Source organism: Coturnix japonica, chromosome 15 (assembly GCF_001577835.2).
Source record: "Coturnix japonica isolate 7356 chromosome 15, Coturnix japonica 2.1, whole genome shotgun sequence".
NCBI lineage: Eukaryota > Metazoa > Chordata > Aves > Galliformes > Phasianidae > Coturnix > Coturnix japonica.
The window spans coordinates 4,539,301-4,563,356 of record NC_029530.1 but is presented as its reverse complement, the minus strand read 5'-3'; the positions used below and the strand labels follow the sequence as shown (position 1 = coordinate 4,563,356).

At 40.4% G+C, this 24,056-nt stretch overlaps 1 protein-coding gene across 3 annotated transcripts in view; it reads left to right on the top strand.

The window, feature by feature from the left end:
• ATP2A2 (ATPase sarcoplasmic/endoplasmic reticulum Ca2+ transporting 2) overlaps nucleotides 1–24,056 on the top strand; it is a 39,753-nt gene that overhangs the window by 9,535 nt on the left and 6,162 nt on the right. For all 3 annotated transcript variants that reach the window (XR_001558467.2, XM_015877724.2, XM_015877723.2), the window contains exons 5-19: nucleotides 2,304–2,442; nucleotides 11,328–11,408; nucleotides 12,232–12,317; nucleotides 13,113–13,577; nucleotides 16,021–16,109; nucleotides 17,751–17,853; nucleotides 18,374–18,505; nucleotides 18,593–18,715; nucleotides 18,896–19,114; nucleotides 20,420–20,755; nucleotides 20,987–21,207; nucleotides 21,973–22,175; nucleotides 22,403–22,488; nucleotides 22,895–23,028; nucleotides 23,922–24,039. Coding sequence is in view for 2 of the 3 variants with exons in the window: in XM_015877724.2 (XP_015733210.1) it covers nucleotides 2,304–2,442; nucleotides 11,328–11,408; nucleotides 12,232–12,317; nucleotides 13,113–13,577; nucleotides 16,021–16,109; nucleotides 17,751–17,853; nucleotides 18,374–18,505; nucleotides 18,593–18,715; nucleotides 18,896–19,114; nucleotides 20,420–20,755; nucleotides 20,987–21,207; nucleotides 21,973–22,175; nucleotides 22,403–22,488; nucleotides 22,895–23,028; nucleotides 23,922–24,039 (2,535 nt within the window). In the remaining variant the exon portion in view is untranslated. The remainder of the gene's footprint in view (nucleotides 1–2,303; nucleotides 2,443–11,327; nucleotides 11,409–12,231; nucleotides 12,318–13,112; nucleotides 13,578–16,020; nucleotides 16,110–17,750; nucleotides 17,854–18,373; nucleotides 18,506–18,592; nucleotides 18,716–18,895; nucleotides 19,115–20,419; nucleotides 20,756–20,986; nucleotides 21,208–21,972; nucleotides 22,176–22,402; nucleotides 22,489–22,894; nucleotides 23,029–23,921; nucleotides 24,040–24,056) is intronic.

Genomic DNA, 24,056 nt, shown 5'->3' with positions numbered 1-24,056 from the left:
AGTAAATCAAACATTGCAGAGCTGAGAAGCAATCAGTTGGGTTGGTTAACAAAAAAAAATCAGAACTCTTGTTTGTCTGTTTCCTGTTGAGAACAAATGCTATGCTTTAGTGCACTTGCTGGTACAATTGACAAGGTATTAATTCAACCTGTTTAATTGCTGCAATTTTAGTTAAACTTACAAAGCCTGCATTTTAATGAAGAGATAGAAGTTATTTCTGAAAGATGTTTTCCCTGCTTTATCAGTTGTGAGATTAATTGGATTACTTCACTGAAACAGTGTTGACAGTAATGTGTTCTGAAACTTAAGATGTCAGAACTATGTGAACAACTTCCTTTTGCCAAATTGATCACTTGAAACAAAGCACATTTTCCTAGGATTGCTTCTCCGCAGGTAAAAAGCATCCCAGGGTCTTAGATTAATCCATGTAAATTGTTTAAAGAGCTGGCCTGAGTGTGACATAATTACTTGCTGTCTTAGTTAGGCTTCAGGCTTTTTTGTTTTGTACAAACACAAGCTGGCTGAAGACACTCAGAAGACTCACTTTTTAGCAACACCCAACTTGCTGCACAACAACTAGAGCTGGTATGGTGGGAAGAGGTAATGTAGAATGAGGAGTAACAGCAGTTCACCTTTAAATGTCCCTTTGTATTCAAATCTTCATGAAGCTGTTGCACAAGAATTTATCTTAGAATTCTGCACGTAGTGATTTGAAGCATGAGATGTAAAGGTAAAGCTGTCCATATAGTTTGTGAATGTTCCTGCATAGATGTCAAAACTCTTGTAGGAAATGATCAGTTTTTTAGCTGTGGTAGAAGTGTGCAGAGAATCTTTATGTACCTCCATGGAGTGAATTTAATTGTGAAACAGCTGCAGCATGGATTAAATGACTCATTCCCTTTTTTTAAATGGGCATGGAAAAAGTCACAGTACATAGTCTCCACCCATACGTATATCTGTTTCTGCAGGTACTAGACGTGAGCAACTGAGTCATTGCCTTAGCTCTGCCCTTCTCAACCTTCTTCTTCACATGCACTTTTCCAAGTGCCATTTATTTATACTTAAAGGATTGAGAGGACAGGGTGGCTGCTTTAAAACTCAAGCAAACTGGGCAGGGGGAAAAATTGTTTCAGACACTGAGCTGTATGTCGTAGGTGGATCATATCAATGCTACAGTTCTAAAGTGCAGAGTTTATTTGCCTGCTTAAATATGAGGCTAGGAGTAGTCCCAGCTTTTGGAACTTGTGCTGGTACCTTAGTGCTGCCTGGCACAGTGCTGTATATCATGTAAACAGAAGTCCTTCAGGGGAGTTTTGGTAGTGCTGTGTGAGTTGCTTTTTTGTGTGGAAGTACCTCAGCCTTTGACTTTCTGGAGATTGTGTGCTGGCTGAAGTTTGTATTTGAAAAGGCTGATATATATTTGAAGTGCAGACATTCTAATAACTGTGTGTACCCGTGTCTTTATCTGTTATCATCAGGACTGTATGACGTCTGTACTTGTCAAAAGGCTGGAAAATGAGAAATAAGTCACTCTTCCTCGAGCTAGAGCAGCAGTAACAATAAGCTGTTGATTTCTTACGTTGTCCTCTATCTGTGCAGAATCACAACGTTGATAACAATTTCTAGCAGTGGTTAGCTGAGAGAGCTGCACTTGAGATAGGAAATGAGGAGGTCTTGTGTGAGGATTCATCCAAGTTTGTCAGCTGTTAGAGGCAATGTGATGTTTCTAGTCACTATGCTTAGATTTCACTTTGACGTGATTTGATTTGCTGAATTGAGGCTGGTAATAATGTTGGGGTAGCTGAGTTCTAGCTCTGTGGCTAACTCACAGTAGGGTATAACTAAGTAATTGGATTCTAGTCTTATTTCTGTTAGTAAGTTGAACTCAGTATTGCTAGCCTGCCCCAGTCTGACTGTAAGGTACAAGTGAAAACTAGACTACATCTCTGGTTTGTAATTCTATTTAGTTGTTTTATTTTTTGTGCCAGAATGCACCCTTATGTTACATAGTACTGTTTGTGGCCTCCCTGTGACAAGACACAATGGATATTCCTTATGGGAAATGCTGTTGGATTAAATAAACATCAAGTGGCTTCTAAATACCCACTGATACTTGAATTGCATTGTAATAATTTCCAGTCAGCAATGTAGTAAGGGGATGTGTCACATTATTTTCCGTATGAATTAATGTAGCTGAGCTAAGTAGTATTCATAAAGTACTGCATTTGGAAGATCAGGTCTGACATGCTTATCTTTCCATACCTTGGAGGCTTCTTAAATTGCGTGTTTTTGCTGTCTTTTAGGAAAGAAATGCTGAAAATGCTATTGAAGCTCTTAAAGAATATGAACCTGAAATGGGTAAAGTGTATCGACAAGATCGGAAGAGCGTTCAGAGAATCAAAGCAAGAGACATTGTCCCAGGTGATATCGTGGAAGTGGCAGGTAAGGCTCATAGATGTGGTACATATTGTGCATGTTGTAAAACTGTTGTGAGGGCCTTGTCTTAATGATTTGAGGCCCTGGGGGAGCTTTGCAGAGAGGCCTAAGTATATGCTTCACTTAAGAACAATCTTGCTTCTGTTCATCTGTAATTACCTGAAATGTGCATTTGCACTGAGGGGATTGTTTTTCAAATTGCTGCTTAGTTTAATTAGTAGGTCTAAGAGCAAAGCATCTTAATTGGAGTACAAGTTTTAACACTTGTCATTAGTCTAAAACTATTTTCTGCAGTCTGGATTCAGACTGTCTTGTCTGAAGATGGTTTTTCCTTCCAGTTGTGTTAAATTCTGAAAGCGGAGATTTTTTTATTGCAACTGTTGCACTGCTACTTTAGGAGAAGAGCTGATTCTTCTAATGTTTTTTTCCAGCTCTCACACTTGCAGCAGCCATGCCATTCAGCTTACTAGAAATGTCTTCCTTTGTCCTCACAGCTAACACGTGCCTTGTTTGGGACCTGGTTCTTTTATCTTTCATAATGCCTTGGTGCTGCTTTCTTTTGCCTGTTGCTGTACAGGAGACCACAAACAGTGCTTCTTTGGGAGCAGTGCAGGGTGTACATCAAACTTTGTTTCTGCTAGCACCCCTCTGCTTTTAGAGGTGGTGGATCTCTAAAAGGGAAGCAGATACATACCCTTGGCTGTCCTGTTTTAATTAGTAGGCAGAAAGAGTATGCACTCAAAATGAAGTTGGTGTTGGCTCTCTGCCCAGCTTTTGTTCCTTGAGAAAATTTACCAATTTGCTGAACCCTGTCCTAAGGTTCAGTTTTGAGCAATGGATAATACACCTACAGTAGCCCTGACTAGAGTTACTGAGTGAGTGTGAATCTGCTGAAGGCTGAAGCTTTCTCCTCGTATCTCTTGGTGACGAGCAAGTGCAACTACAAAGTGCTGATAACTGAAATAAAGAGTGAATTATGATACCTTGTCACTTAGTGTGGAGTTTCATCTCAATTGCTGACGGTACGGTAGTGCTAAACGTTATCAAGATGCTTGTAAAGCAGTGTCTGGTAGTGTGATGCACGTGGAACTGATTTCAAAACAAAAATAAATAGCAGACAAACTGGTTTGCTCATTAGAAAAGAACAAATTACCAACTTGTATGGTTGTCCTTTAATATAAGTGGTCTAGCCTGTTGACTGCTTGTAGAAGCTCATGCTAGTTAAAATATTTGCTTATATTGGTGGGTCAGGTAGTTCCTGGATATTTCTACTCAGTACTCAGTATAATACTCAGAATACTTTGCTTGCATTGTCAAATATAATCGGTTGCATCTTGGAGGGAAGGTGACAACACATGTAATATGAAGTGTGCCACATAGGTATTTGAGACAGAATATAAATGCCTTGGTATAATATGGATGCAGACATTGAAACAACAAATTCTAACTTGTAGTTAGGGAATGATGAAATCGTAATTGTATCAAACTCAGAAAAGCTTCTAGGCAAGTAGAGAAGAGGAATAGGCTGCGTAGCAGTGCTGGTGTCAAGACCTGGAGGTGAGAGAGAGTGTGTGCATGCCTGTGTCTCAAGCACAGGACTGTTGTGATGGCCTTTGACATGGTGTTTGCAAAAAGATGACCATGTAGGGAAGTGACAGAGCACTTCATATGAGGATACATATCTGGGTATGGAATTCTAGGCAACGTGCCAGTGACATTTGTGTGTCCAGGCAAATCTCTCAACTGAGTGGCGTAAATAACCAGGTGATAGGTTTCTCTCCTGCGCTGATATCTAATTTTGAAAGACCTTTCTACAGGTCTTCCATTAGAGAATAGCTGTTAGTTAATGCTATAGCAACTGTGGTAATTGGAAGCTGTTACGTTGGGTTCTGATGGAGAGATGACTTTCATGTAGGGACAAGTAAATTGGTTTTGTAATTGATGCAAAAAATACACATTTATTTTTGCCTCTTCACCAAAGTTCTGAATAGCATTGAACTGCTTAAAGAATCGTTTGATCTTTCTGATAGTTTTGAAACCTTTAAAGATGACGCGTGCAGCTTAACATAACAAAAAGACAACATGGTAATGGTTTGTATCATTACTTTTCATTTGGGCTCCTTAGGCTATTTGTGGAGCTAGACTGCGTTCATTACCTAGACTGCACAGTCTGCCTTGTGGCCTTCAGAAATAAAGCAATAAGAAGATGCTTTAATTGCTCTGCCAGCTGAGGAAATGCTGGCTTAACTGCAGATCTGCACCATCACCTTGCAGTGAACGGTGGAGTACCTTGAAATGGCTGAGGCCATCTATCACTCGAGTGATGCTGTATTATACTTCTCTTGGGAATCGGTGTGCACACAGATACCGTGGAGCACTTGATGAGCAATTACTGGTTATTATGCTTAGTGGCCTATGTTCAGTGTAAATAGCACACTAAAATTTTGTGGGTGTACCAGCAGTCAGTTGTCTGTGCTTGAGTGCTTGCAGACTGCAGACATGAGTATCTTAGCCATGTATGTTAGGAGAGCTTCCTTCTGTGTCCCCCTAAGCAGGGTTAGTGAAAAGATGCTGTACAAACAGCAGGAAGTCTTTGGGATGGATTTGGAGCTCAGGGCCTTGCCTTAAATTGGCTTGTTGTGCTCTGGGGGGGGCATAGTTTGAGAGCTGTAGTGTGGAAGGGTTACTAAGCTACATTGTTTGTTTCTTAGAATTGATGAACTGAAAAATATCCAGATGCTGTCCTCAAACGGCTTTTCAGTTTGCCCGTCTTAAATGGATTAACCACCCTGCTCTGAGGCCTTAAGTTTATTGAAGGATGCACTCTAAATTGGTGACTGGTGACTGTCTTAATAGATTAAAGAGGTCCTTTGATGTTCTAATTGAATTTGTTTGCCATGGTTAAAGTCATATTTTAAAGAGAAACAAAACAGCGTGGCTTTAGTTCTTAGAACTTCTATCTGAAGCCCAGTCTGACAGGTTGGGATAAACAGTTTGCAAACTACTTAATTTTAGAAGGAGTACTTTTGGGAATGGAAATGAACTTTGTAAGCTTCTGTTGCGTTCCCTTGTCTAAAATGTTCTGGTTTAGGTAGTGGATCTAAATTTCTATATTTTAATACAGAAACATTTGCTAGATGTGATCTGTAAGGGACCAAGCTGGGGTCACAGCAGTCTCTTTCCCTGAGATTCCTGTGATCTCCTGTTCAGACTGTAAGTACTCAACGACTTAAGAACTGACCCAGAGTTCCCAGAATTTCATGCTTATTTAATTGATGGATGTGCTTAAATACTTCATTTTAAGTTTGTGCCTGGCATAGTGTGTGCAAGTACACTTTGCAAAGCTTTTAAGTGTAGCTGTAGAACATTTCAAGGCTCTTTCTAAAGCATGGATACCTTGTAATTAAGGGAGGAGAAATTTTGGTGTCAAGAAAGTTGGGAGGGAACCTTCTTGTGCCAAGTTATGTCAAAGTCCAAAGTGATTATGAAGCACCTGCAGGTCTCATTATCAACAGCAAACATTGGTGTTGCAGATTTTTCTTCCTACATCTTTCTTTGTGATGCTTTTTCTCATATAAAAGTGTTTAGCATAGGGAGTAAAAAACACAATGATACTTGAATCTAAAATGTTGAACTATCCTAAAAGCTCACTGCTTAAAGCAGCTGCATGTTTGTTTTCTTTCTTAGAGTCAGTTGTCAGATATGCTTGTAAAAATGAAGCACGTGTTCTGCTTCTTCCATAGAGCTTTAGAACCTGGGAGAACAGGGGAGTGCTATCAGTGGTTAGTAAATATATATACTTGTATAGATCTGTGGGCTTCAGTGGATGCTTTGGCTGTCAGCCTCTCCTAGCACATGGGAGGCAGTTTTGAGATAACAGAATGCAGTCTGGGCTCCATTCCGTTCTCTGCTGACATCATACCCACATTGGTGGCTGTGCATGAGGTTCAAGTCAGGACACAGCCTAAACCCAGGTCACCTGCAGCACACATTTGAGAACTTCAACTCATCTCCATTTGTTTTTTGCTGATTCTCACAGCTTTTTCCACTGGAATTGGTGAACTGTTACACAAAATGGTGAATTAAATTCTATTTTAATTGTTGAGATTCAGTAGTGTATCTGGTGTTCTATGCTCTGAATAGAACTGATACTGTGTGGAGGTTTATCATAACCATAAGTAGTGAAAAATGCTTGAGCATCAAGATAATGTTCTGTTAATACCATAATCACTTTGGCAAAGAAAGTGTTTTAAGGCAAAGGAAACTTGTGCTTTGGTGCTGTGCTGCATTTCCAGAACACTGATTCATGTATTACCCGAATGGAGTCTGATTAGGAAATAGGACTTCTTCAATGGCTGGATGTCACCTACTCCTTTATCTGACCTAGCAAAAGTTAAAGCTTAGTTTCTTCTTCTTCCTATTAGATACTTTTATAGGCTGATCACAAGAGTTTCAAATCCAGAAGGTGATATTGGTGTTATAAATAAACACACTGATTAAAAGCTGAAGCGAGGAGAAGTCAGATTAGAAATGAATGCAGCCTTAGAGGTGAGGTATCTGGCCACTGGCGCCGCTTCTTAATGTTCTGGTGCCCTCTTCAGAGAGAATGGCATGTAGAAGAACATTAATCCAGACCAGTGAGAATTAAGATAGGAATAATTCGTCTTACATGGTGCTCAATGCAGTATGCTTAAACCTCAATACATATTGTATCCAGAAAGCTGATTCTGTTGTCTTTTTTTCCCCTCTAGTCTTTTTGGTTATCATTGACAATGATGCAATATGGTTAACATTTCAATGCATTAATTACTATTGTTTTAGTTTCTTCCTTTGCCAGTTCTTAGACTTGGATAATTACACTTTTGCGTGCACTGTGTAGTAATCTCTGAGGACTGTTTGCCTGTCCAGGGCACAGAATGATACGTGGGAGAGAAGACTATTTAGTGAGCCTGAGCTAACCTGCAGCTTGCATCATCAATGCCAGGAATTGATAGGTGGATGGTTGGACTGGAGGATCTTGCTCGTATGATTAAGACTGAAGAGACCACTGCAGTTTTAGTCTTCATCTTAATGTGAAGAAATCTGTTTTATGTTCTTGAGCAAATTGCATTTAGTGAGTTTCATAGGCATTCCTCATTTTGGTAACTTAACATTTGACCTTGTACAATAGGCTGGATGGACTTAATCTTCCTGTTTTGAAGAGCTTTTGAATTTTCATGGTGTTTTTATTATACCCTGTATGGGAATTGTTAAGTACTTTGTACTTTCATAAGGCTGGGACAGGAATGCTATCAAAGTAAGAGAAAAATGGGTATAGAGGGGACATGCCAAAGAACACATTTTAGAAGTAAAGGGAAGGGTGACAGTTCTGCTCTTGTTTGTTCTCTGCATCTGCTGTGCTGTGGAAGTTGATCAGGATGTTTTTACTTTCAAGAAAGTATTGTAGAATTTGCATTAACTTAGAGGCAGCATGACTATGTATAAATATATGTATAAATCAGTAACCTCTTCCTGGCAAGTGTTCAGTCATAGTAGCGTTCAAAGTACACGTTTCAAGTGGCAGTTCTGTTTTGAAGACTTCAGGATCTGCCTTTGGGGTTATGTATTTATTCTGGAGTACAGCTGATGCTGCTTTCAGAGCCTACAGTACCCACAACTCAACATGTAGCACAGCCTTTGAGACCTGGGAGATGGATGATCTTCTGGCTGGACTTCTGATAATGTAACAGGGTCTGAAATACAAATAGCTTCAGTTCTTTCCCTCCAGCTTCACACGTTGGGCAGCCTGGGTGCTGAAATGTCTTTTTGAGGCCTTTGTTCACAAGGAAGCCATTTTTAGAGAGCTGCAGTCATTCCTACAATTGGGCACCTGCTTTACTTGAGGCATGCCCAACTGCCAGGTAGAGTTACAAAGGGCTTGATGTTGAGTGTCTTTGTAAATGATTGCACGTGTGGAGTGGAAATTGACCCGTAATGCAGCCCTGGCACTGGGTGGAGTGAGATAAGAGGTGGGGAGCTTTGAACTCCAGAGGAAAGGCTGAAGCATTAGGTGTAATCAGTTGGGATTGTGGTGAGATAATGTTTCATCTCCTTGTAAGCAGTTGGCAGAACTTGGTGTTTTCAGGTGTTAAATTGTCCATGCTTTGAGTGAAGTTACATCAGTTGTTTCAAATAATTGATATAACTTTGTTTATAGCATAAACTAAACATGACTTCAGTTTCTACCAGGGGGTAGAAACTGTCAATTGTATCCTTCAACATAGATTTGCACACAGTTAAGTCTTTTTTTTTTAACCAGGCTTTTCCTCTTACATTTCTTTGCGTGCGGAAGCTCAGTACTAATGCTGAAGCAGTATTCTGTGCAGGAACACAAAGGATTCTATGAATAAAACCAGTGATTTGAAACAAACCCTGCTCCAGCTCTTCCAAGCAGCAGTCCTTTTTATAGCTGTAGGGGCTGTGCTCTCAGTTGCTAAGTATTTGGCTTAACCATGCTTCAACAATACGCATCCGGATGATTTTGGAAGCAGCTTGCTTGATTCTCTGGAGCTGCTGGTAGAAGTCAAGGGACTGTTTTGGATTCATTTTTTAAACAGTTGATGAAAATCCTTCTGTGACTGGCTGGAGCTTTTAGACTCGATGCTGTGAGATGGTAGTTATGTTATATTCAGGCTGCGGTAGCTCTTCATTAAACACCACAAATAGATTTTTCCAATTTCTCGTTGTCTTTTCAAGTCACAGCCTTGGGTTATAATTCTACTGATTCTGTGCTTTAAAATAAAGCTGAGCAACAAAATAAACAGCGTGAAAACAACAGGAGATGGATCTCTGTGTTAAAGCATGTGGAAATCAGCCGCCTCCTTGTAGATGCAATCTGCACCAGACTGCTCACCAAAAATTCCCTGTGGGTTCCTATCTACTGCAGGGTGATTTTCTGTCTATAGCTTCTTTTATGCTCATAAAAGAATGTCCAGGATGATACATGGCTCAGTGTTGTAGGTAGTGTTTTGCAGAGAGCTTCTCAAAGTAGTTCCATCATTGATCCTGATGTGAGCTTTCCTACCTATTGGAAATACCTCAGATGTTTTACTACCGCCTTCTAAGTAGGGGTGGTGGTGGTGAATACAATGTGTTCTCTCAAACAGTGCGGATGGTTGAGGCAGCTGATGATGCTTGGGAATAGCGTGCACTGAAATTACAATGTTTCAGTATTGGTAGAAGTGCAAAGATGTGTAGCCGGGCTGATGGGCATTGCATCCCATTGCACTGAGGTCTTAGCCTGTTGTTCAGTGATGGCTGAAAGGCAGCTGCCATTACATGTCTGCATATAAACCTCCTCATGACATCAGGAGAGTCTATTGAATGCTTTGGCCATTTTTGGCCGAGGTCACTGTTTGTCTAATGCTATTTTCTCTTGCTGCTCAAGGGCATGGTGGCTTAAATTAGTTTTCACATGCTATAATGATACAAAAAGGCAATTTGTGTCTATTTATGGGATCCCTTCATGCACACATGCTTACACAAGGACACATCTTATTCCTCAAGCAAAGCTATTCCATCTTTGCTGCTTTTACTGATTTGGGGGCTTTTTTGACCATAGGAAAAGTCACATGGTGCAAGTTTAATGTTCAAAGCTGTACTTAATCCTCTTCAGCATTTTGCTCCTTAGCTTTCCTGTCTGTGTGTGTGTGTATGCTGTAAGGCTGTAACACTGCTGCTGCCTTCTCAGGGTGTTATTTGTTAATGTGCATTATTGCTGTCAGTTGCATAAGCAGTTCCTGCAGGAATTGCAGCTTGGTTTAATTTCACTGCAGGGACACAGAGTCTATTTACTGAGAAAATGGTCTCTTATTAGCTAGTTATTGAAGTGTTCTCCCCTGTCATTGTGCATTGTTTTTTAATAATAATTAAAAAAAAGACTTTAACACCTGAATAATTGCACTGGTAAATTATGTTAGGGGTAAGTTTCACTGTGTGTGTCCATTAGAAGAAAATAGTGCAGCTTTAGTTCTTCAGCTTCTCTTAAAAACCAGGGAGAACAAGATGAGAGAAGGTGGAAAGGTGGAAGGATTAGTTCTGGGATGCTGAAGATGTGGGAGCAGAACTCTGCCTCTACAGGAGTGTGCTGTTACCTCCTGCACCACGTGCTGCCTTGGCATCTCAAACACGTGCTGCAGGAGGTTTTTTGTGCCCTTTTATTAATTGCAGGCTGTTGTGCTCTACAAAATAGAAATGTATACTGAGATAAACGCAACGTAATCTACCAAATTTTGCAGGGGTTTGAGCTGGGGTGTGTTTAATACAGTTGTACTACTTAAAGTTGGTGTGTGATCTGAATTTAGCTTCTAACTCAAACGTATTTGGCATTATTAGAAGTGTATAACACAGAAAAAGCAGATCTGATCTGCAGAAGCAATTTCCAAATAAACGAACATGGGTCGTGTTCTGATCTGTGGGGAACAGAAAACTGATTTAGTGTAAAGAAAGCAGCTTGCTAGGACAGCCTTTCTGAAGAGGGGACTTGATTCTTACCTGAGCTATTAATTCTGGTTATTGAAATGTATTCTGAAATTGATATCTTCCAAGAATGTTCTCCCCTTGCTGTCATGTTACGGTCACATGATGGGCGAACCAGTGGTGATTTATGGAATGTTTTGTGGAGATTAAGTAGAGGTACAGATTTTGAAACCAAATTTAATTTGCCAAAGCATATTGGAAACTCCTAAAAGTAGAGTATTGCAAACCACAGAAGCAATAAGCAGCTGGTAGCAATCGTAATCATTGGAGTAGATACTGGAAAATCGCTTTTGTGGCTGATAGAGCTAATATACATTAGGTTAGAAATCTCTCAAATAGACAAAACTCAATTCAGTTTACTCATTTCTTTGCAGTTGGAGACAAGGTTCCTGCTGATATAAGAATCACTTCTATCAAGTCTACAACTCTAAGAGTAGACCAGTCCATTCTCACAGGTACAAGTCGTGACTTCGGGACTATTCTGCATACATTGGAAGTGCCTTTTAATTGTTTTAGAATACATTACAGACAAGTCTCTAGCTATACCAGCACTGTGTTTAAGTGCAGCACATTTCCTATGTAGTTAGTTAAATCTTAGTGGGTGAATATGTTGGCTTTGTCATTTGTGTTCACCTTACTGAGATGAATATTCTTCCTGAGACTTGTAGTGCTTTCTTTAGTCATTGCTTTTAGTTAAGAGACAATAGAAACTTGGGGGGATGGGGAATAATTTCTATTCTACATTGAATGCCTTGTCGAACTTACTAAGTGGCTTCTGTAACACCTATTTTGTTGCACAAGAGAGTGTAACGTTTAAAGTACAGGCAGTTTTTAAACTACTGCTCCTAAAGCCTTATTTGATGAAATTCTGTCCACACGTTGGTGTGTTTTGTGATGCAGGCTGAAATGCAGGAGCTATATTTAGAGGACTTTTCAGATTAGCTGAAAACAAAAACAAAGTAACAGTACTACTGAATATAGGAAAGAAGCTAGGAATCAGCCAGGCATGCTAGTGTGGCTTTCTCTCAGCTGGAACATGAAGATCTGTCTGCCAGTTTTGGTAACATAAATAGTAAATGTCAACTAGCCGTGAATTTTAAAGCATTAAATCGTTCATCAAAAAAATATTATCTGTCTTGAAACAGGCTGCACATTTTCTTACTACAAATCTTGAATAGCATAAGAATGAGGGAACTTATTTATATTTAGCATAAGTATGGAGTGCCTACATTTTTCTTATAAGAAAAAGATCTTTTAAGACTGTTGCCTTCATTTTAGGTGAATCTGTGTCTGTAATTAAGCACACTGATCCTGTACCCGATCCTCGTGCTGTAAACCAAGACAAGAAGAACATGCTTTTCTCTGTAAGTTTTCCTTGAAAGTTTAAAACATAAAAAGTAATACAGAAGCTGATGAACAAAAACAAAGAGAACTCAAGGTGTGCATGTAAAGGCTGTGGAACTTCTTGCTCTGTTCTCTGTGCACGTCTGTATGCATGTCTCCATGTGCATCAAACTGAATGAATTAAAGGCTAGAAGTGGCTTCTAATTAAAGCCATCCTTAGTGAGGGTGCTTGTTGAGGCCAGTTTATATGAGGAAACTAATTTTTGTCCTTCATTAGAAAGAATATTGAAGGACATACACTTTAAGGAACTCTTAAACTCCTTTTATAAAGTGACTTATGTGTAGCTGAAGTTGAGAACCAGCTTGTTATTAGGGAAAGAAACTGTTGATTGAAATTTGTTTCAAGGAAGTGGTTGAATGCCTTTCAGATATTGAAATAACAATTCTTATTGTTGGTGGACTCCTTGCAGAAAGCCTAACTGTTGTTACTCATCTTAAACATTCACACAGAGTCCCACAGAACACATGTATTACAGTAAATAACATTATTATGGTTGTGTTTTGCCAGATTAAAACAAACAAAAGCTCTTAAGGTGCCAGTACTTAGCAGCAGATGGATTTGTTTACACTACTTACAATAGATCAGTGTTTGTTCATATTCACCCTAATTTTTTAAGTAGAAATCCTACACTAGAGTATTCTTTTGTGTGTACTGGGAGAATGACATTCTTCCTGTTCCACCTCTTGCACAATTGAGCTGAAACACTGCTTCTGTAGTCTGCCCTTTTAAACACAGCTGTCTGTCTTTACATCAGGGTACTAATATTGCTGCTGGTAAAGCTATGGGAGTGGTCATCGCAACAGGAGTCAACACCGAAATTGGCAAAATTCGTGATGAGATGGTGGCTACTGAACAAGAGAGAACCCCACTCCAACAAAAGCTGGACGAGTTTGGAGAGCAGCTGTCTAAAGTCATCTCACTTATCTGCATCGCGGTTTGGATAATAAACATCGGTCACTTCAATGATCCGGTTCATGGTGGCTCCTGGATTCGAGGTGCTATCTATTACTTTAAGATTGCTGTTGCTCTTGCTGTTGCTGCTATTCCTGAGGGCCTGCCTGCTGTTATTACCACCTGCTTGGCTCTTGGAACCCGTAGAATGGCCAAGAAGAATGCAATTGTTAGAAGTCTTCCCTCCGTGGAAACCTTGGGTTGCACCTCAGTTATTTGTTCTGACAAGACTGGTACTTTGACCACCAATCAGATGTCAGTCTGCAGGGTATGTTGAAATACCTCATTTTGTTTTTTTCCTCAGCAATTCTGAATAGTCAGTGTTTCTTGAGTTCTTTTGACCATGAGGTTTTGGTTCTCAAATCATCAAAATCTGCCTTTATTTTCCCAAGATAAGCTGTGTTGAGGTCAGTTTTCCATTGTAGAGTGTTGAAGTCTTATATCTCTTCCCTTACTTGGTCATGGACAAAGATAGCTGCGCCCCCCTCTTGGTGTAAGGGACAGTGGTTTGCAAGCAGCTTTCCATTGGCTGTCTGTAAGCAATTCAATTTCCTGTTGATGATTTCCTCTGATCTGTCCTGTTTCAGAAGGATGGGGTGGGTATGTTACAAGCATAATAATGTTCATCTGTGTATGAAGATGACAGAGGTGGGAGAAGCTTAGCAATGAGAAAATCTAAAGGCTTTGCTGGCAGTAACTTGGATAGTCTGAGGTATTTTCACCACTGAATGTTCCCACCTTCCTTTGGTTATCTTCACTATCCACTGTTGCTCAGATGTACTTTGCTGCAGCATCATCAACATGCAATGGTGTCTGACTAATCCGGCAACTTGGCAGTGCAGGTGACACCATCATCGGCATTGCCATGGTCATATTTGCATGTTGTGTTGCCCATTTTCTGTGCATCCCATATACTTGAATAAGTCTTTGTAGGAATTTTATGGAGAAAGCACTCTGTTCTTTTAATAATTGTGGATGTTCAGCAGCTTAGCACTGATATCACATGTTTGGTCAGTTATTACATGGGGTTAGAATTTCAAATACATAAACATTGAGCATTACAGACTGGTATCTTTGGCAAGTCTTAATTTATTCTCATGTGATTGTTGGCGGCTTCTTTAACTGGCAGTTGACTTGTTCTACTTGCTTAAGTATTGTAGTATTTATACCTAGGAAACACAAAGCAGCTGCTCATCAGTATTCCAGAGGAGGTTACTTGCAGTAGAGTTGCATAACTGCCCTAGTCTTTGCGGAGGTTTTTTTTATCACCAAATGAATGCTGCCAAAAACAAAGATGCCAAAAGCAGAAGGCTTCATGGTAAACTCATCAGTTACGAACCTTCAGATGTGTTTATTTAGGAGCTCCAAAGGCACCGCTCCTTACATTCAGAGGGCTGAGTACTCCAGGTCTTGTGCTTTGCTTCTTACTGGGTCCTCATTATTCTGTAGCTGTCTCAAGTTGACCTTAATTTCAAAGTCTGGTAAAAACATGGCCAAATCCTAATAACCTGTAGCCAGTGCATGCATTCATGGTTTCTCTTGAAGCAGGTGGCTGTGAAGAGTTAAGCTGTGTTGTGAAGAGTTTTTACAGTAGCAACTCACTTCACAGTTTTGTTTTTCATGGTGTTAAATAATATCCTAAACAGTTCAGTCAGGAGGGAAAGGAGAAGCTTTGAGGCCTTGTTTTCATGTCCCGACCTGTCCTGTCAGGCAGGAATGCAGTTATTCTGCCTTGTGGTCTCTTAAATCATTGGCTTGTTGAGCTTTTTGGTTTTTAAAATGACTTTAAAAGAGTGTGGGGACTCCAGACACTGATGAAGACCACGTGTGCATCAGCTGAATGTTGTGTTTTGCAAAAGTGCTTCCCTAAAACACGAGGCAATGCAAGCAGGATGCTGCTGAAGTGTGGTTTGGCAAAATGGCTCATACCAGAAAACCAGTAAGAAACTGTGTCAAGGTGCACTTTGTGAGCAGTGCACTTTTTCCTTTGCTACCACTCCGTTTAGTTCTGGTTGAGTACGAGCATGCTCTTATCTATGCTTTCCCAGATTTGAGTCTTCCTGCAGCTCAAGAGCACAAATGCATCCTTTAAATCAGTGTATGCATTTGAAAATAACTCCATCCTGTGCTGCCTGGGCACTCGAGCTGTCTGAACGTTTCTCATCTACCAGTGCACTGGGCATTAAAGGACTTAGCAAGAGCCAGGATGCAAAATGCCTTCAGTGGTATTAAGGGAAGCTCAATGTATTTCAGCACTTGAATTCTACTTCTGAAAGCTTCTGCTATTTGCAGATGCTTTGTATTTTTGCTTTGGCAAGAATTGTCCCTTCCCAAGCTGTCCTGTGCTTCTTTTGATTGGAACTCTTTAAAACATAAACAAGAATTAATTCACAAGTTTAAAGCCTAGGAGGCATGGTCAGGATAATGATCTTAATATCAGTTGATACTGAGTACACAGTATCTGTTTTCAACTTGTTGTCTCCTTGTGCCTCCGTTCACTTCTCAAATGCGATCTGTTAGGCAGATGTGCTGATTTCTGTGCATTAACGGATCAGGGAGCTGTTCACATACATACAGGATCAAGATCTAGTTTTGTTTAGTTTGCATATTGAACACGGACTTGTTTCTTGTACCTTTTTGCTTCAGGCCTTTTTAAATCTTGTGTATTAATGACTATTCAAAGGCAGTAATGCTTCTAACTCTAATTTCAGATGTTCATCCTGGACAGAGTAGAAGGAGATAGCTGTTCTCTGAATGAATTTACTGTAACTGGTTCGACATACGCTCCCATGGGAGAAGTGTAAGTGCTGCTGAAGTTAAATATTTGTCTGTTTATTCATTGCCTGTTGCTTTAGACTTGGAAAGTTGGGACATAGAATATTTGTTAATACATGGAAGCTCAACCAGTGAGAATGCCTGCTCTGAAGGGTTGGGGAAACCTAATTAGCAATAAAGATAGGTAAGTGCTAGGAAAGCAAACCTTCATGAAACTTTTATATACTCCAGTATTGCAGTTTCCCATTCCTAAGAATAAGATAAGGGTAGACTGAGGCAACTAAGAGAACCCTTAGGGTTCTTCAGAAGGTGAGCCTCGCTCTATTGGGTTCTTACTGCTCCTTTTGTATGGCAAGTCTGTAATGTTTTTAATTTTATCAATTCAGTGTAGTAGATTCTACAGATAGATACATAGATCTCTGTGTATGCATTAGAGTTGGATTCAGTTATTTTTAAACAGCTCAACCTTGTGGAATTTCACATACAGGCCTCTGACTTGGTGCAGTCTTCACCAATCTCAGTAGCAATTCTCTCTTTAATTTTCTTAGCAGTTAAGACCGTAATGTTCTCGGCAGCTGGAAATCTTAATTCCCCAAGTCTTTTTTTTTGTTTCAAAGCTAATTGCTGTCAAAAGCTTATGCTGTCATTTCAGTAGACTGAATTAGACAAGGTGACATTCTAGATGCTGTAAGGCATCCAGCTATTGTGCTCTAACTGGTCTCTCAGACTCTAGGTAAATGAAATAATATAGTTCATTGGGATGGCAGATGTTGATTACAAGAGGACAGTCATTGGTGTATGATAATGTTTTCACTTGCTGGAGCTGGGGGTGTGAACAAGGACATTAAGAGCATTGCATTCATGTACTTGAACACTGAAAGGGAAATTGACCACCACAAGTCATTTTTTGGCATGGGATGGTAAATACCTGAATTCTCAAACCAAGTGAAAGAGTTAAGAGCTTGGAGCTACCGAATCCTCCTTGTGGCTGTAGGATTATATGCAAAATGGGACTTCAAAGGCCAACGTGGTTTTAAAGATGCATTTTGTTTGTAGGCTGAATTATGCAACACTGAAATTCGTTTGCAGAACTACAAGAGGCTGAACAAAAGCTTACATAATCAGATGTCATAGGCAATGTTAAGCATTCTGAGGGGGTAGTCATCCACTTTTTTCATACTATCAGGCACTTTTTTCTCCTTGAGGGATTTAATGAGAGGTGTTGCTGCTAAGGAAGCTAAGCTCCTACTGTATCCATCTATATCCTTCTCCTTGGAACTCCCCTCAAAGTCATGTGTGCTTTCATACTGATCTCGTATTCTGCTATCACTGACCTTTTTGTGTCTCTCGTGTTCCTGTATGATGGCCACCAGAGGAAATGAGGTTTTGTGATTCAGGTAGTAATTCCATCAGTAATCATGTTCTGTTACATCTGATCTAAAACTCAGATTTTGCTTTTATTCAGTCTGCTTTTCTCAATTATTTCTGTTCATATCATGGGCTCTTGAAGGGTATTTGGATTCCCTGGTGAACTCTGTAGCTCCAAGTCCTTAATTACTAAGCATAGTACTAAATGGCAATACAGTAAGGGTTTAAAGTGGGGGGAAAAGGGTGAAATTCTGGAAAATAACAAACATAATTTCCTTTTTTTTTTTCCTTTGGAAAGGCATAAAGATGACAAACTTATTAAGTGTAGTCAGTACGATGGCCTTGTGGAACTGGCAACGATCTGTGCGCTCTGCAATGATTCCTCTTTGGATTACAATGAAGTACGTACATATCCTGCAACAAAGGGGAGAGTGAGAATGAAGATCGGTGTTTGTTCTCATCTGTCTGTGTAATGCCTTTCAGTGGTAAATCCCCTTCTATTCAAGGAAGGGTATTTAGGCCCTCTTAAGTATTAATTCAGGGAATGACTTGTTTGTTGAACACCAGCAAAGCTTAAGCCAGGCAGTAAAGTATAATCTGGAACTTGGAAGTCCCTTGTTATGTAGGGTGCCAGTGGTGCCACTGTGTTGCTTTGCCCCACTTCCTTACGGTTGCTACAAAATAACTTAAATGCTTAAAAAAATTCTGACATCCTTCTCAGCTTGTAATAAGAGGAACATCTGGAAATGTCCTACAAATTACACTCTTCAAAACTGCTTTTTAAACAGAGTTTTGCTTGTTTCGTAAGCTGTAGTAAGGCATGTTTGTTTTCCACTGCGAAACTTGAACTTTTGTCTTTGTTAGATTCTGACTGAGGCTTAAAATAAACTCCTGTGTTTTTGTTTGCTCTGTTATCTAAAGGCAAAGGGAGTATATGAAAAAGTTGGTGAAGCTACAGAAACAGCACTTACCTGTCTGGTTGAAAAGATGAATGTATTTGACACAGACTTGAAAGGACTTTCACGAATTGAACGTGCAAATGCTTGCAACTCGGTCAGTACCCATAGCTGGAATTCACTGGGGAGTGAGCTTTGTAATCTGTATTATCTAAATGTATTGCTGTGCTGCTCTTTTTACAAGGTGATAAAACAACTCATGAAGAAGGAATTCACTCTGGAGTTCTCAAGGGACAGAAAATCAATGTCTGTCTATTGCACACTGAACAAACCAAGCCGCACGTCCATGAGCAAGATGTTTGTTAAGGTGGGTTCTGTGCTGGGGAAGTACAGCTGTACAGTGGCTGCAAAGGTGACATAACACTGAACGTGGTGGCAGAAATCACTTCAGCTTGAAAATGAAGAACTTCAGTAGCTTGAGCAAATGTGGTGTTGGAAAGGATTTGTTGAACTAAGGTTTTCTTTCTCTTTTTTTTGCCTCCACAAGGGTGCTCCTGAAGGTGTAATTGATAGGTGTACACATGTCCGTGTTGGAAATGCTAAAATACCATTAACCTCAGGAATTAAGCAGAAAATCATGTCTGTTATTCGAGAGTGGGGAACTGGTAGAGACACACTACGTTGCTTGGCGCTGGCAACCCATGACAATCCTCCTAGGAAAGAAGAAATGAATCTCGAGGACTCCTCAAACTTCATTAACTATGAGGTAGGTTTTAGTAAAGGGCTGTTTACAAGACTCCTCCCTCTCCTAAAGTGGAGAATGGTGACTTTGGCTTATCTTTTTTTGAGGAAGTCACGGCTGAGAGTTTTGTCCTAGAAGGTGTTTTTTGATGCCAGACAATGGTTAGCCACATCTATGGAGGAAATTGTCAGTTTCAGAAAATACTCTGAAGAAATTCAAAGGCTTAAATTCAGAAATATTCTGTGGTTTACGATAATCCTTCCCCCCCCCACACACACACACCCTCCATTTGTTCCCCCAATTTATTCTAGGTTTAAAAGAAAAAAACACTTAGTTCATGGTGGCTGGTTATATGTGCTGCTGCCAAGCTACAGATGTATGAAACCAGCTAAGCTGCCACCTGCAAGTTGTGCTATTTTGCATGTAAACATGCAGTCTGTAGGTCATAGCACCATAAACTGGTTGCAGAGGCCAAGTCTTGAAAAGTCCTTCTAAAAACCACATTGTGGTTTCAGCTTTAATGCTTCTTAGTTTGACGTTGCTCAACTGCAAAGACCCCTTTGGGGATTTTTGTGAGGGAACCAAATTGCCATTTTGTGCTCTGAGGATCAGGTTTACTTCCCCTCCTCCATACTGTCAGCTGCAAAAGCTCTGTCCATTATTATCCTACCTGCTGCAGTTTTCCAATGGAACCTGCATCTGGGACTTGGGCTGTGTGGGTGGCAGGGGAGTGACAACAGTTGCAGGAGTTTTGTCTTGGGCACTTTGCTCCTGACACTGGTAACAAAAAAGAAAGTCTTGACTGTTTGCAGGTGGAATTTGCATGACTGACAGTTAGATCATGCTTTAGATAATGAGCATATTCGAAGCAGGATTTGGAAATACAGGTTCCCATTGCAGCGTGTGGTTGTACTTTCAGAATTAACTGTGTCTTTCATACCCCTCATGTAACACTGTGATTCCAAAAGCTTCAGTTCTTATTAATATCTGCCTGTAGATGTGACCTTTCAGTTCTTCTCCCACTGTTTGGATTCGCTGTCAGTGCTTAAGTGCTGTGAAAACTTAGGGTGAAACAGAACCTCTTGGAAGGACAATGACTAGCAATCACATCATGTGTAATACGCTGGCTTTTACTAAATGTCAGGATGACATAGGCTTCAGTGTCTGATTGCTCAATGTAAAATCACAGGATATGGTGAACTGGGAGTACACACTAAGGTCGCTGTGCCGAGATGTTACTCACATGCCAAACAGACACGATTATTTTAGTGATGTCAGATGAAAAGTCTACAGGATTCTGTGCTGAATCTCAGTGGTGTGTTCTTTCAGACCAATCTGACCTTTGTGGGCTGCGTGGGAATGCTGGATCCCCCAAGAATTGAAGTAGCTTCCTCTATAAAGCTGTGTAAACAAGCTGGCATTAGAGTGATTATGATTACTGGTGATAATAAAGGCACAGCAGTGGCCATTTGCCGACGCATTGGTATCTTTGTGGAAGACGAAGATGTTTCTACCAAAGCTTTCACTGGCCGTGAATTCGATGAGCTCTCACTCGCTGCCCAGAGAGATGCCTGCCACCATGCCCGCTGCTTTGCCCGCGTGGAGCCTTCTCACAAGTCTAAAATCGTTGAATTCCTTCAGTCTTTTGATGAGATTACGGCTATGGTGAGTAAAGGAACTTGTTCCATTATTTGAAAGGCAGATGCTGTTTTTAAACACAGATTTCACCATTGCAGACTCATGCCTTGTTGTGGGATTCTGCTTTTTCCTGAATTCCATCTCAGAGTCGTTCTGCCCTCAAGTGATGTTTAAAGATCCAAAATATGAGACCCAATTTTAAAAGTCCATCCTGTATGCAAGTAAATTTTTTCATTGAACTTTTAATTCTTGTTTTAGACTGGTGATGGTGTCAATGATGCCCCTGCATTGAAGAAAGCAGAAATTGGAATTGCTATGGGCTCTGGTACTGCAGTGGCTAAAACTGCTTCTGAAATGGTTTTAGCAGATGATAATTTTTCAACCATTGTAGCTGCTGTGGAAGAAGGACGTGCGATTTACAACAACATGAAGCAGTTCATCCGTTACTTGATTTCTTCCAATGTTGGAGAAGTTGTTTGGTAAGTTCAGCATGTTTTCTTTGGATTGGAATAGTGAGGATGGAGTTGTCTTTCCTTGTTCTGGTATTTCTCACTACAACCAGAGAAGCTGGCTCTCCAAGCAGTGGCTCAGTGTGACTGTGGAATGGAGTCTGTGTACTTCTAAGCTCCCTAATATTTACTGGAGAATTTAAGCACACCAAAAAAGATGAGCACTGAATTGAGTACAGTGTTCTAGCTCGGTAGGTGACCAAATGCTGTGCTGTCATTTCTGTGTTTGAAATGCATCTTTGTGAAACTGAATTTTGAAAACTGGAAAGTAAGCACTCGTTTCTTAGAAGATTTGTTATTTTGTGTTACTTTGCCATGTGTGTAACCTACATGTTTCTGTAATTTTAACCTCAAGTTTCAGAGAAATGTGTCTCATGTTGGGGAGGAATGTTGCTCCAATGCCACAGAATGCATTTCTGGTAACAGAATGCAGGTATTGGTCTCGTAATGGTTGCTTGTATCAAAGCATACCTTCTCCTAGAGCCAAATACAATACGGTGTTTGACTTGCCCAGTTTTTCTCATAAACTTTAAAGCTGCCCTTTGCGTGGCTTTTGCTGCAGGCCCTGATTCTGTTCTTGGAGCTGTGAAAGTGAAATGCCCAGAACTTCTTTGGAGATGCCATTGGAAATTGAGCTAAATTGAGCTTACCCATTTGAGCTATAATGACACGATCTCTGCAGCAACTTGTGTTTTGTAGAAAGTGGTGCGTAACCGGTGGATTTTCTTATTGTAGCATCTTCTTGACTGCTGCCCTGGGTTTTCCTGAAGCTCTGATTCCTGTCCAGCTGTTATGGGTGAACCTTGTGACAGATGGTCTCCCTGCTACTGCTCTGGGCTTTAATCCTCCTGACCTTGATATCATGAACAAACCACCCCGCAACCCCAAGGAGCCACTGATCAGCGGGTGGCTCTTCTTCCGTTACCTGGCGATTGGATGTAAGTAGTCACAGCTGCTGGGTTTCTCTGAAGGAAACTAAGACATGTTGTTATTTTTTTTCCAAGATCCACTTAGAAAGCAGCATCTGGTCTTTTCTGCTCAAGTCTTGAAAGCCAGCAATAGAGATTCCATGGAATTGGTTTTGTTTGGTTTTGTTCTTTTTTTGGGTATGTGCATACAGTGCTATGATGAAGTGGTAAAAGTGCCCCTTCTTGTTGTCCTTAAGGTTACGTTGGTGCTGCCACTGTGGGTGCTGCTGCTTGGTGGTTTATTGCTGCTGATGGTGGTCCGAGAGTAACCTTTTACCAGCTGGTATGTACTCTGTTTCAGTACTTAAAAGGGGGTGAGGAGGGAGGGAAGGGGACATGCTTACAATTTCTACTTGAAAGAACTGGAAAATTTGTATCATCTAAAAGTTTTGTTTGGAAAAATGTCATTATATTTGATTCATATTCAAGTTTTATTGTTGCATTAGTCTTAATATTGAGCTGAAAGTTGAGTGGTGTCCTGTAAGTAAAGACTAACAGGAAAATTTCTAATGCTCTGAAACAGCTTTGGGGATTTTTTTGCTGTTAGTGTCCTATTAGACACTGCAGTGACTCCTGTAGTTCAGTGCTTGTAGGATTCATGAAGTTTTCTTAGCAGTGCTCACTTCCTAGGCCTATTTAACATTCTGAAAGTTAAGCTGTAGAAATGAGTTCACACTGTTCTGTTTCAGAGCCATTTTCTGCAGTGCAAAGAGGACAACCCAGACTTCTCTGGTGTCGACTGTGTGGTTTTTGAGTCTCCGTATCCAATGACAATGGCTCTTTCTGTACTTGTCACCATAGAGATGTGCAATGCCCTCAACAGGTTTGTATCTCCAAATCGAGGAGGAAAGCTTTCGCAGAGCTTATCTAAAATCATACCTTCTGCTCTTAATCTCTGGACAGCTCAACTAATAAATAATGAGTCATACTTTCTTTCCGAATCCTGGTAGTGCAAATAAAATGACTCCCCTAGATAACATTTGACACCTCTTATCTTAAGGTATATTGCTAATCCTGCCAGTTCATTCTGGTATTTTAGTAAGCACGAGCAGCTGAAATATTTTCCATTATTTTTAATCTTAAGATTAATCAATCAGATTATCCCTCCTATGTTGGTATAAAGTGATACCAAGGAGAACTAAAATAAGAATATTGAAGATATGGAAAATAACTTTTCCTGCCCTTAAGGGAGTGTGGGTTTAGCCAATTAATGTTAGATTATAAATGGAAACCACTAAATAGCACAATGTCAAGGGTATATTTCTTCAAATAGCTTAGAGGTCAGTTAATTTTAAAAACAAATAAGCTAAACACAAGTGTACCGTGCTAGTCCTACATAATAAGACGCTGCTCTACATCTGATGTTCTGGATCTGAGGCTCTTCTGCAGCATAACCTCAATGCAGACTGAATCTGAAAAGCAGATTTTAGGAATAAGCATTACAAAGGTGTGAGGACCTGACCCTCAGTATGCGCAGTCATTAACTGAGCTGCAAGGGAACGACTGGAACTAGGCAGGAAGGCTGTTGTGTGCTGTTGTCCCCAGCGTTCCCAACATCAAAGTCGTAACCTACTTAAACCAAACTTGGTGTCCTCCTTTCTGTGGTGGCTCAGATAATCGGGACTTGCCGTACTGCTTCCTTGAGAGCAGTTACTGATGTGCTGAATTTCCCTTGGTGCCTTGTGTGTACTCATATGTACCGTGTTTCCATTGCAGTCTGTCAGAAAACCAGTCCCTAATGAGGATGCCCCCATGGGAGAATATCTGGCTGGTGGGAGCAATTTGCTTGTCCATGTCACTCCACTTCCTTATCCTCTATGTGGAACCACTGCCGGTAAGTGCCTCTGTCTT